The sequence below is a fragment of the Adiantum capillus-veneris genome, chromosome 11, assembly GCF_014529385.1.
Source record: "Adiantum capillus-veneris isolate H3 chromosome 11, ASM1452938v2, whole genome shotgun sequence".
NCBI lineage: Eukaryota > Viridiplantae > Streptophyta > Polypodiopsida > Polypodiales > Pteridaceae > Adiantum > Adiantum capillus-veneris.
In genome coordinates this window covers 105162383-105176312 of record NC_140941.1, presented here as the reverse complement: position 1 = coordinate 105176312, position 13930 = coordinate 105162383, and the positions used below count along the sequence as shown (strand labels likewise).

General features: G+C 38.2%; 1 protein-coding gene across 1 annotated transcript; it reads left to right on the top strand.

Moving 5' to 3' along the window:
- The first annotated feature begins 223 nt into the window (after nucleotides 1–223).
- LOC147447776 (alcohol dehydrogenase 2-like) lies at nucleotides 224–5166 on the top strand. The gene is made up of 11 exons (XM_086523491.1): nucleotides 224–257; nucleotides 349–488; nucleotides 1288–1325; nucleotides 1743–1925; nucleotides 3165–3322; nucleotides 3740–3822; nucleotides 3895–3970; nucleotides 4051–4112; nucleotides 4203–4298; nucleotides 4438–4599; nucleotides 4961–5166. The coding sequence occupies exons 1-11, from the start codon at nucleotides 224–226 to the stop codon at nucleotides 5072–5074; spliced, it is 1146 nt and encodes a 381-aa protein (XP_086379617.1). The 3' UTR covers nucleotides 5075–5166.
- The last annotated feature ends 8764 nt before the right edge of the window (nucleotides 5167–13930 follow it).

Here is a 13930-nt window from a genome sequence, read left to right as displayed (position 1 = left end):
CAGGCCACGTCATTTGCAGGAAAAATACATTCTACTAAGGTCCCCCCGGTGGCAGGCCGAAAAGGAGAAGTAATTGCACATGGGCAAGACATTTCTTGAGTAAAATGAAATTGTCTAGGCTCAACTCAAAATAATAGCATCCTCCTGCCTACACGTATAAAACGCCTACAAGTATAAAATGCTATGCCTGCTCCCACAAAAGAATGTTCACAGCAGAGAAGCCATGGCACCTCCAGCGCTACCCATCAAATGCAAAGGTTCTCTCTCTCTCTCTCTCTCTCTCTCTCTCTCTCTCTCTCTCTCTCTCTGCGCGCATGTGACTCTAACGAAGTGATTGCCGGCTTGCAGCTGCGGTGGCATGGGGAGCGAATCAGGCACTGGTGATAGAGGAGATCGAGGTAGACGCACCGCACGCGGGCGAGGTGCGCATTCGTATCGCTGCCACTTCCCTCTGCCACACCGACCTCACCTTCCTGGGCGTCGAGCAGGTACAAAGCCTCTCCCCCTCTCTCTCCAGTTCCCGAATGGTAGGAAAGAGCTCTCTCTCTCTCTCTCTCTCTCTCTCTCTCTCTGTGGAATTATTAACTGGTTAAAATTCAGAAATCCTAGCTAGGTTACGTACGAACTTGCCTTGAAGAAAATTCTACAAGCATGGAATTAAAATTCAATTATAGTTGCGACCTATAATTGAAGGTTAAAATTGGGAATGTCAAAATCTTTGCTCTTCAACAAGGATATTAACTGCTAATATGGGTATGTCCCTATTGACCTTCTAACTCATTCTGTGCCCTGCTAAAACACATCTTTGAGGATATATAAATAGCTCATATTTCAGTGGTCTTCTAGCCAGGCACATTATCTTCTAATTTTTGATGGTATCATGTGAAGCATTGATAACTTCTCTTCATCTCTTCTTTCTTTCCGTGTTCTTACCTTCTCGCTCTCTCTCTTATGTGTGTGTGTGTGAATAAGAAGAGGAAATTGAAATAACTTTTCTATTACCCAAGCATGGTAGACTGGACTCATCAGATAGATCTTTGAGATCTCTTGGGATTGCCCTTACGATGTTAAAATTTTCTTGTCTTCTTCCTTTCTCTATGTATGTGTTGTCTGTTGTTAGCTTGGTTATCCCTTTTGAGAGAGAGAGAGAGAGAGAGAGAGAGAGAGGGAGAGAACGAGAGAAATCTTTAACATTGCAAGAGAAACCTCAAAGATCCAAATTGGTACGATTGTGTTTTATGGATGTATATCGTCACATTTTAATGTCTATTTCTCCTTTCATTCCAGCTTCAATTTCCACGAATACTTGGACACGAAGCAGCAGGGTATGTAAACATCTTCCAAACTTATTTTGTGTGTGTGTGTGTGTGTGTGTGTGTGTATATATATATATATATATATATATATATATATATATATATATATATATATATATATATAGAGAGAGAGAGAGAGAGAGAGAGAGAGAGAGAGAGAGAGAGAGAGAGCCAATGTGGCCTATGAGACAAATACATCATTTTTGGATATCATAGCTCAACAAAGATGGGTATAAGTAAGAAAAAGTTGAAATAGCATCTAAAACTAAATGCTCAAAATTCCTAAGATTTGCTTGATGGAAAACAAGGTTAAGAACTTATGAGGATCTCACAAGGGCTTGTGTGTGTGTGTGTGAGAGAGAGAGAGAGAGAGAGAGAGAGAGAGAGAGTTACACAACATTTCTCACTCTTTCTATATGCACATAGGATTGTGGAGAGTGTAGGTGAAGGCGTGGATGATTTGAAGGTTGGAGATCATGTTCTTCCTGTCTATCAAGGGGAATGTGGGAAATGCGCTCCATGTAAATCTCAAATCAACAACCTTTGTGAGAAATATTGGCCTTTCCTTAAAACAACCATGATGCTCCATCCACAGGACCAAAAGTCAAGGTGACCGTTTCTAAATAATCTATTTCATGGTAATTAATGGAATAGGTTGTACCTTTAACTCGCAAGATTGATTTTTTAGGACCAATCTTAATTTTCTAGGAGCGATCTTGCTAAAGATTTTTCATTTTTTTGTAATGTTATATCTACTAACATAATATGACGGAAGGAGGAGCCCTTTACACGTGTCGCAATTTGCGACCTGAAGGCTAAAGTCCAAAACTAAAAAAAGCCCCTTTGCACGCGATAAAGAGGGAGAGAGGGGGAAGAGAGAGAGGCCGCCGACCGTACTAGTATTCTGAACTTTTTTAGGCCACATGGAAAATTATGAAAAAAGGCAAAAAGAAACTTTCATGTAAATGACCAAAAAAAAACTTTAAGGCAAAAAGAACTTTCATGTAAGCAAGGCCAAACCGACTCCGTTGGGATGAAGATGTGTGATGACATCACGAGGCATGCCCATGAAAAAAGTGAAAAAATACAAAACATGGTTTATCGAGTCGTAAAAGCTAGTGATAACCAAAGAAGCCTTGTTTTGGTGTAGGACCAGAGAGAGCCCTCATACCATAACCTTCCTAACTATAATCATGGTCCCAAAATGATGTTTTAATTTGTTTTCACAAATCTCGAAATGTGCCAAGTCTTAATGAGTGGTAAAGAACCATAATAATGATTTTTTTGCTATGTTAGTATATATTAAAAATTTTGCAAAATAGCTCAAAACTCCAAAAAAGGCTTTATTTTTCTCAGCTTATAGAGCATACATCACTGCAGTCTTTTTCCTTTGGTCACGCCAATAAATGAAAAACAAAACTTCACATAATTACGCATATTAATATTTTTGTTAGACTGAAGAAACATCTTACAAAATAGCTCAAAACTCCAAAAAAAAAAAGGATTTATTTTTCTTTCCAAAAAGAGCATACATCACTATAGCATTTTTCCTTTGGCGGCGACAATATATAGGGATAGGTACTCAAGCATACTAAAGATTTTGTTCAATTGTCATGTAGGATAATGTGCCTCAACATTGATTGATCTATGGGTAGTGATGCTACAAATGTGTAGTGTATGTTGTGGAAGTATATGAGTGTGTGTGCGAGAGAGAGAGAGAGAGAGAGAGAGAGAGAGAGAGAGAGAGAGAGAGAGAGAGAACAAGAGAATCTAGAAAGTTCTTGTGTGTTTTGACTAAGAAAAAGAAGAAGAGAATCTAAAAAGTTTTCATGTGTTTTAACTATGCAGGTTTTCCATAACTAGAGAAGGGAGAACTCAGCTTATCCTTCCTTTCTTGACATCCACATTTAGCGAATACACCGTTGTTAAGGCTAATTGTTGTGCCAAAATTAGTAAAGAGGCCCCACTCGACAAGGCTTGTCTAATGTCTTGTGGTGTTTCAACAGGTAACAATATCTTCATTAATCTATGGCACCAAATCAAATATTTGCATAAGAAATTACATAGAAATATTTAGTTGATATTCCCTAGCACAATAAATTTATAGAGATGTTTGTAGAAAGCTCATTTAATTAGATTCTGAAGCATTACCACTCATTATAAACAAAATTTGATCTTTGGGCTTGATTTTTGGTTTGTTTTTTTGTAAAAGACTTTGTCCTTAAGCAGCAGGCCAAAGTAGACAAGACATTAAACAAAAAAATAAAAATCGTTTGTTTTTAGATTGCTTAACTTTTGAATTTTTCCATCATCGTATGTGCCATTCAAAAGGATCTTAATCTATCTTGAAAAACACAGTTTATAATCAAACGTCTACAAAGGTGGGGCTATGCATCACTTTTATAAGCTTGGACATGTTGCAGGGCTAGGTGCTGTTTGGAATATTGCAAATGTTCAAAAAGGATCTACCGTAGCTGTCTTTGGCCTTGGTACCATAGGATTGGCGGTTAGTTTTGTCTTTCAAAAATAGTACAAAGAGAATCCTTCTAGTCATTTTGATTAACCATTTGTCTAACAGGCCGTAGACGGGGCTAGAATTGCAGGGGCTTCAAGAATTATAGGTGTTGATATAAACCCTAGCAAGTTTGAGTTGGGTAAGATACTAAAACTCTAAAAGACTTTGTTTATTTTGTGCACCATTATATATTCATAAGCTCTTTTTTTGATGATGCAGCAAAAAAGTGCGGTGTCACGGAGTGTGTAAATCCAAAGGAATGTGACAAACCCATACAACAGGTATGAAAATGCTTTTTCCAATTTTTAAAATGCATTGAGATGTAGTTGATAAGTATGTTGATACCAATAGCTCGTTTATGAATGGACTAGGTATTGCAAGGCCTAACAAATGGAGGTGTCGACTATGCCTTTGAGTGTGCGGGGAAAATGGAATTAGTGGTAGCTGCTCTAGAAAGTACTCAAGAGGTAGATCACACCCTATTGTTTCGTTGCCAAAAGTTTCAAGGTGTTGTGGTTGCCCTCCATGATGGGATAAAATGCACAATAGTATATTTGTGCTTTATCAAGGTAAGAAAATGTCTTAAATTTTGTTTGTTGTGTATAGGGACACGGCAAGACTGTTGTTGTTGGTCTAGATACTCCCGGAAGCAAACTGATTTTGGATCCTACTTCCCTACTATGTGGAAGATCAATCATGGGATGTGTATTTGGAGGTTTCAAGGGAAAGACACATGTACCGGGTCTTGTTGATATGATCACAAAAAAGGTAATTACCTTTCCTTTTTTCATGCATAAAAGTTATGGAATCTTGGGTTTTAAAGTGGTTGTAAGTTTCCATTTGGGCAAGCAGTGGGGAGGTTTTGCTATAAAAGGTATAAAATTTGCTATTCCTATCTTTGTATAATTATTGAACGTTTGTATAATTATTGAAACATAGGCTAACTCCTCCATACACAATGCTCAATATGTAGCCATCACCATAATGTGACTTACTCTAAAGTTCTAAATTGTATCAATGTCAAAAAAGCATCTTTAAAGTAAATGTGTGTGTGTGTGTGTGTGTGTGTGTACACACATATATTTGTATACATCAATACTTAATTCGACTTTCGGGCATGTATGTGCAGGAAGTGGTTGCAGAAAATTACATCTCATGTGTTCTACCATTTGAGGACATCAATAAGGCCCTTGATTTGCTCAAAAATGGAAAGAGTTTAAGATGTGTCTTGACCATGTCTTAGAATACCAAACAAATGTAAAATTTTACATTTAATTTGGGTCCAATTTTGGGATTCATTCTCTTCAATTTAAAAGCATCAAAAAGTTTACCTTCCCCTGGTTCCAATCTTGCTTATAAAATCATGCATAACCATCCAATCTCTTATTTTGATGAAAAGAAGAAATCAATTTTTTTTAAATTAATTATGACACTCTCTCTTATGCTTACTAGCTTCAAAATACTATGAACAATAGCAACAATAGTCATATCAAATCACTTTGCAAAGCTCCACTGTAATCTCAAGCACTCTAAATAAGGGAGAGATCTTGCAATTGTGAGTGGATGTATTAGATTTATCACAAAGAAATGTACCGGAAGCCCTCAAGCACGAGATGTGTCTTGAGGAGCCAATAGATACAAAAAGGAGCTACATAGCCCAAGACTCATAAACGTAATTCTAGAAGCAACAGTTCGTAGTGTGATCTGCTTGGTTCCACTCGTCAGAGTTCCTCCTTTTTCCAATAGATACGATCATTTCTCTAATTTGAAACATCGATTCCTGGTCCTCCAGACCTTTTTGAAGTAATAAAAATGAACAATTTGTGTGTAGATTAACAGAGCTTGGTTCTTCATACTTTTCCCTCCTAAGGTAAAATCTTTCTTGCAAAAACCAATCCTCCAGGTCTTTTATATCCATTTGCATATTTTTCTAACCAGTCCTCTTATAGCCACGTAGTCCTTGAACAAGTGAAGATATTAACAAGTGAAGAATATCTTCACTGGGCGATTTGCATCTTGAGCACCCATTTGGACCCATTCCTCTGGCAAGAATCTTAGTGCCAATTGGAATATCCCCACAGAGCACCTGCATAAGAAAAAATCATCGCTTGGGGCCATCGAGGGTCCCAAATGTTGCTTGCAACCGTCTCACACATAAATTCTGGCCATTGCTTAGCCCATTGTGTATTGAGAAGGGAGATACATTATTCACCTTTACCCTACTCTAGAAGGGGATGGCACATTCTCCCACGGATGCATCAGTTTTTCCATGATCCGCTCTTTACTTGTGAGTGATTCCAACCTCCATTAGGGCCCCCAAATGGCAAAAAGATTTTCTTTTGAGACAATCTCACCTAAGCATTTAGTTGGGTCAAACGAGTCTTTTTTTTTTTTTTTTTGAGGGGGAGATCAATCTTGATTTCTCAACATTACACTTTGAACTGGAAGCTATGGCAAATGCTTGAAAAATCTCTAGAGTCTTTTTGAGCATTTCGGCCTCTGTTTCCACTATAGTCAGTACTATGCAAGCAATTGTCCTTTCTTTTTCAGATTAATTTTTTAAAAAGGTGGTCCCTTACAATCCTCTTTGGGTTGTGCAACATAGCACATGTTAAGTCTTACTTTGTTTTTCCTCTATCCGAGCAATTTTCACATAAGGTACAGTCAATTGCCATGGTTGACAACAACACAAATGTTTTCAAGATGTTTATTGATGAGGACAAATTGGATGGGATAAATACCCAATGTGGACTTACATGATGGCACATGTTCTTGTGTCAAAGGGAGTTTGGAATGATGTGCAGGGCATTGATATATGTCTGTCTTTTGTGGATATATGCATGTTGAGGATGTTGTAGGTTCTGACAGGTCTGCTATTACTAGAGTTGTTTTATTGACGATTGAGCAATCTCGTTGGGATGTTAGAGATGTGCATGCTCATGCATTGGTTGCATTATCTGTGAAGCACACTAGTACTCCTTACATTCGCTCAAAAAAATCAACAAAACAGGCTTCGAATACTCTGGGTAATCTTTATGCAAGTTGCAATGAGGCTAAAATGGCATTTGTGTGTAAAGAGCTGGAGTCAAAGATTATGCAAGAGGAAGATGGCATGTACACTTTCCTTATTGGTATCAAGAATATTAATGAGAAACTCATTTTTGCACGTGAAGTCATTTTTGACAGCTCACTTGTGAAGATTTTTCTTGATGCATACCAGATTGTTACCAAATTTTTACTCGTAATTGGAGACTTATGACCCAACAAAAACCTGAAGCTGTCATGTTTGATGCATTATACACATTGCTGTTGCAAGATTCACTTTCAAGAAAGAACATGGCTAAAATGTAGTTGAATAGCCTTTTGTTGCTGCTCAAAGAAAAGGTGGTAATAGCAATGTAGCCACTTCTTATGGTTCTAGTGAGTGAAAAATCACTTGTTCCTATTGCTTTTGCAACTCGTTTGGAAATTTTGGTAAAAAGGGATAGAAGAAGATGCGTTGCCATTATTACAAGGGTAATGATCACTTTTCCTAAGTTGAAGGCAAAAGAGGCTTGATCCACTACAAGTGCAGCTATTAAAGAATCTTGTAGGAAAGGAGAGTGTGTTGTTGATGTAGAGCGGGCATTGAGTCCAGAGTGTACTTATGATCCTTTTGTCCATGATGCACGTATCCCAGTTTTTGTAGATTCACATGTGTGGTACTTTGATAGTGGTGCTACAAAGCACATTACTTCACATCGTGACTTTTTTACCTCTCTAAGGTTTGTCTCTCATGGAAAAAATACAGTCACTTGTGCCAACAATGCCTCTTATTCAATCAAGAAAGTTGGAAAGATTGTGCTAACTATTGCAAGTGACAGTTCTTCACACTTGTTGATATACTTTATGTACCAGGGATAAAAAAGAACCTTTTGTCTGTTGTCAGGGTTGTGGATGACAGATGTACAATTTATGATCTTAGTTTGGTGATGAAATAGTTGTATCTAACATTTTGTGCCATAGACTGTATAAGATCACTTTGTATGACAAGTGTGGGCAAACTTTTTCAAATGAAGTTGTGGATACAAAGGCTGTTTCATATGCAAAACTTTGGCATGTACATTTTGGATATCTGAATTTTGCCAGTTTGCTACGTTTGTAAAAGTCTGATATGGTTGCTTCTTTGCCACCTCTTGAAGAACCTTATAAGCATGTTTGTGAAGGATTTATTTTGGGCAGGATTCAACATTCAAAGTTTCCAAAGGATGCTTTGGTAATGGATACATGCAGGTTGCAACTTGTGCATAGTGATGTTTGTGGGCCTATGCAAATTGCATCCTTATGCAATTACCTATACTTAGTGACTTTCATTGATGACTACTCAAGGAATGCGTATGTGTATACGCTTAAAGCTAAGTCCAAAGTGTTCATGTGCTTCAAGCAATTTTTGGCTATGGCTGAAAATGTCTCTAATGTACTATGGACACCCTCCGTTCAGATAGAGAGGGGGGGTGTTGGAAAGCGCAGAATTGTGCTCCCTATTCACCAATGGTGTAACATTAGGCTATGGAGAATGTAACATTAGCTTGTCCATGGTGTTAGAGTTACGATTAGAAAGATGGATATTAGGGTTAGGTTATGCCAAGGACAAGAGCATAAGTAGAGATATAGACACAATGATTAAAAATCTAAAGTGCAAATGCTTCATTATAGAATAGTCTCTAATATAGTCTTAGTGCTTTATAATTATTGGTGAGAGAGCTTGCACCCTTAGTGCTATTAGAAAGATGGATATTAGGGTTAGGTTATGCCAAGGACAAGAGCATAAGTAGAGATATAGACACAATGATTAAAAATCTAAAGTGCAAATGCTTTCATTATAGAATAGTCTCTAATATAGTCTTAGTGCTTTATAATTATTGGTGAGAGAGCTTGCACCCTCTTGCTATTAGACCATGTCATCTTTTATCTTTCTTAGGTGGCTAGAGGATTTCCCACATGTTGGGCTTACCCCAACAATCGCCCCCTTAAGAAAAACTTAGGGTTTTACAAAGAATTCATGCGTTTTGGTTCATGGATTCATGTCATGGTGTACTTCTAGGCTAACATGATTCATCTACCCCATACATCATGGCGAATCTCACTCGATTTAGCACTTCATGGTTCTCAATTGGATACATCGTGGTGAATCTTAGCAGATTCAACAACCATGGTTCAATGTCCCATGATACATCATAGCGGTTTTCTATAGGATTCATTGCTATGGATCCCAAGTGAGACTTAGTAGGTTCACAAGTAGTCCCAGGTAGTACAAAACTCATCATTTATTCATTAATTTTGTGTGTGAAGAGGTCATCATGTGTGTCCTCTTCAATGTCAATCTTCATCTTGATCTTCAGGTTTTTGATGTCGTTGTCTTTATTCATCGTATGATCATGATGTAGATTTTCTTAATGTCCTTCACTAGTCCGAATATCAAGGGTACTGCCTTCATGGCTAATGTCGTAATGCACGCATATATGTTAATGCTGTGTTCATTGCTTTGTGTGTGTTCATTACGTATGCCAATGTGTGTCCTCATGAGAAAGGTTTTACCTTGATATGGGAAGGCAATGTCTAATTTTCGTACATGAGTTGGCATATTCAAGGATAAATGTCCACACATACATATTAAAAAATGCACCTTTTGCAAAGGGAGATTTTGTGAAGTTACTCTTCACCTTTTGTGAAGCACCTCTTCACAAAAAATTCAAGCTCGCTTGCCGCAAGTAGTTACACTTGATGTCATGCAGAGGATGGGAACAACCGATAATAAGGGGTTCTGAATTTTTGAGCTCAATGTGTGGTGGGGAATGCAATTTGTGGCCATAGTAAAAATAATGGAGGAAGTAATTTTATGGGAACCTATTCTAAAACAAATGAATTGAAAAATAAGTTCCACTAAATATTGCTTCAGAACTTGCACATAAAATGACAACTAGGAGACAATGATGCTGGCAATGAAATTATGCAAGTGGCTATCTAATAATGTAATTGGTGGCAACAAATTGAGGCTCACCAGAGTGATTAACTTGGCTCCAAGGTAAAAACAAAAAAATGAGCTGAAAATAAGGCTCGACACTTCAGCGAATGCCGTGAGTAGCGAGCTGTAGACTGAAGCTGGGTCAAGGAAATGTTGGCAAGAATGTGCGTGAAATTATAGCCTCACTAGTGGCATGGTGGTCTCCTCCAGACCACGGGTAAAATGGAGCGTGGATTTAAGGATTGGTAGCAAAGCAATGAGCGCATGCGCATAGTAGGGATAGGTTTCGATAGTGCATAGCCTGAGTTGGAAGCCAATGAGGATCCGCCTTCCACGAGTACAAATTGGGGATGGCCTTCGACTTCCCTTTACGTGTGGTTCCCACCACTAAAGCACATACAAATACACAGACTCTAACTCTCTCACACACACCTAAAAATAGGGAGGAAATTAAGAGAAGTTAATGGTCTTGATTCAAAAATTGAGCAGTTTGTACCAAGCTAAAAAAGGAAGCGATTTTGAGATCTTAATAGGATAGGAAAACAAAGTGCGATTGAAGCATGCAAGAGCTCTACGAAATGGCATCAACGAGCACTTTCCACACACATAAATTTCACAAGAGAATAAATAATATAATGAGAGAAATACTAATGCAAATTGGACTGAAAATGAACACAAAGAGACAATATTTGAAAATTGCACGCACATGCAGACGCACACACACACACACACACACAATTATTAGAATGTTGCTAATCTCTAATTGATTGATTAAGAAGGTTAGTGGCTCATTGGTATTGCCAAGAACGTGCGTCGAAGCTCAATCAACGATATTAGTGATTGGAGAGAGAGAGAGAGAGAGAGAGAGAGAGAGAGAGAGAGAGAGAGAGAGAGAGAGAGAGAGAGAGAGAGAGAGAGAGAGAGAGAGAGAGAGAGAGAGAGAGAGAGAGAGAGAGAGATTATTTAAGCCTAGGTGTAAACTGTCTGCTCTGATACCACTTGTTGGGAAGTGCAAAAGAATGCTCCCTAATCACCAGTGGTGTAACGGTTATGCCAAGGGCAAGAGCATAAGTATAGAGTATAGAAACAATGATTAAAACTCAAAGTGCAAATGCTTCGTTAAAGAATAGCCTCCAGGGATTTAATATCTACGTCATCACGTGAAATTTCTTATTATCACAATATTTATTATCACATTCACATAATCACAAAAAAGCCGATAAGTGGTGACGTGCCTACCCATCAAAACCACGTCGGGGTATGTTATTTACAATCATTGGCTAGAGAGGTTGAACTCTCTTGCTATTGGACCATGCCATCTTTGATCTTTCTGAAGTGGCTAGAGATCTTTCCTACAAGTTTGGATTACCCAAACAGGGAGTATATGTCTGATAAATTTAATGCATCTCTAGATAATTGTGGGATAAAACACCAATGTGTAGTGCCGTATACACCTCAACAAAATGGTGTTGCTAAAAGAAGAAAAAGGTTTCTTACATAAGTGGCACATTTGTTTGGGCTTGAAGCTATCCAGTGTGTGCTACTTATGTACTTGACAGGTGTCCTAACAAAGCCTTGTAGTCTATGACTCCTTATGAAGCATGGCATGATGAAAAGCCATCTATTGATCCCATGCCCGTTTTGGGTGTTTAGCTTATGATTTTCTGCCACAATGCAGTGTAGAAAATTGGATGATAAGGTTGTTAAATGCACTTTTGTTGGTTACAACAGTGAAAGCAAAGGACAAGCTATACTATCTGCAAACAAAATGTATGTTGGTTGAACGGGATGTTATGTTTGTGGAAAATTATCTTCAGCCTTTGTTAACATGTACCGGAGATAATAATTTACGCTTGCATGGCATTTATGACATGTAAGCTCACATGACATTTATAACACTTTGTTATCTCTTGGGTTGGTACAAATACTAGTGCCCATGGACACCAGATATTGAGCTATTCCTCTCATATAGCTAGCTTATGGGAGTGTCAAAAATAACATTGGCATGTAACTAAAGTGAGAAAATGGGCCCACAAAGTGTGCATGACTCCTCTCTCTCTCTCTCTCACACACACACACACACACACACACACACACACACACACACACACACACACACACACACACACACACACACACACACACACACACACACACACACACACCTAGCTTATTGAACACATACTTCCTAAGTTTCATTAGGTTGGGTCTCCACCATGGGACTTGGCCCTTCTGAGATACTAGCACGTTTTGATTAAAAAGAGGGGCGGTTTACTACCTTGGGTAAGACTGGCCGTGAAGGCGCTAGGTAATTCTCTCATACCACTTCATAGGCAGCCTCACTATCGCACGAGGGGGTCTCTCCACTCATGGCACTCTGCTCATTACAAAGGATTGGCGGCCTTCCTCCTTTCTCTATTTAAAGAAATGAGGGCGCAACTCTGCCCCTCACTTAGCTTTGGTTGTTGTTGTGCTTGCATTAAGTAGAATTGTGTGTCTTTTTTACGCTGAAGTATGGAGCTCGCAACACAAGTTACTCAGGTTTTCCACTCTGTCCATTCATATTTCTTTGCGGACCTACTTTTTTAAGGGGCAATTTCACTGTGAGAATGATGCTGCAGCTAGTTTTGATAATGTGGTTCTTTATATGAATTTTGCTCTGTATTAACAGAACGTGGTTGAGGCCCTTGTTGTTCAATGAGTATATATGGTAATCATATTTTGGCATGGCTTTGACCCTTCCACTGGTTTTCAGGTTGCTGTTAACACTACGTAGTTACTGATTCGAGGAAGTTTTGGGGTAAATATTTGAACTTTTTACACTCAAAAGAACTTTTATACATGATGGTGGTTTGGCATGGCTTTGACCCTTCCACTGGGTGTCGGGTGGTTGTTAACACTGCGTAGTTACTATTCGTGGTGGTTTCGTAGTGTAATGTACCAGCTGTTACCGTTTAAAATCTCTGTAAAAAACCGGTTTTTTTGGGGGGCTGCTCTACAACAACATTGGTTTTTTTAGGGTTTTTCTGTCGCTTTGCTTACCATGGCAATACTCTGACCGTGCATAATATGGGGTATTACTGAGCATCACGAAGCGTTGTGATTTACTTGTTATTATCACTTTTACATAGGTTTTTTCAGCACTAACATAAGAAGCCTTGTATAGGCCATGTATATTGGTTGGCTATGGGTACTTACATGGGTGCTGGTGTTTTTTGTCAGACTGTGCACTGATATAGAATGTTTTTTAGGGGTGTTGGGCCCTATTGGACACCGTTGCAATACTTGGTCTTTACTTTATTTATTGGGTTAGGATATACATTACAATATCTACATTCACTTGGACGGATGTTGCTCCTTTTGTAGCTTTGAGTATTGAGGTGGTACTAGCACTTTTAAGCATGGTATATTTTCTACCTTAATTCATGGTTCGGCTCAAGGCCTGGCTTTTATTAGGGCTCCTTGTTACTTGGATTGCTAAAGAGAGATATATGGTTAGTGATATACAAATAGTGGGATGATTTAGAGTTTATTTACCATGATGGGCATCTGAACTAAAAACAAACTTAAACAAAGCTTGATACTTTATGAGAACTGTAAATGGATTTATTTGTAAAAAAAGTTATTGTATAAACTTCATTTGGTGGAGCTTTCATAACTGATAAAAGTGATGAAAATAGAAAAAGGGGGTGGATTCAAACACTTGGATTAGAAGGGGTGATGGCCTTCTAATCAAAATGATATTCTTTTACTTGAAACTTTGGTATTTTTTACAAGAAAGAGAAAACATCTTTACATAAATACTATGGACTAAGCTTGTAAGTTAAAAAAGTTTGTAAGGCTGGTATATTCCATTGATACCTGTAAAACACATCCAAGGCTAACATATTTGTTGTCTTGTTTGGATGGATGGGTAAGGACCCTATCTTATCTTGGAAAGTTTTTTTGCCTGTAAGCAAGCTGTCCAACACTAGATTACACATTCACCTACTGCTTGGGAAGTTCTTCTGTTAGTTGTATACTGGAATGGGGCTTCATTCCTACAATCATTGTACAAAGATAATTCTGAGACTGAATTGTTTTTGTACTTATCAT

Coding starts and splice junctions, on each gene's coding strand:
- LOC147447776 (XM_086523491.1), top strand. CDS start 224: ATGGCACCTCCAGCGCTACCCATCAAATGCAAAG. Junction 258..348: donor GCTACCCATCAAATGCAAAG/GTTCTCTCTCTC, acceptor GCCGGCTTGCAG/CTGCGGTGGCATGGGGAGCG. Junction 489..1,287: donor CCTTCCTGGGCGTCGAGCAG/GTACAAAGCCTC, acceptor CTTTCATTCCAG/CTTCAATTTCCACGAATACT.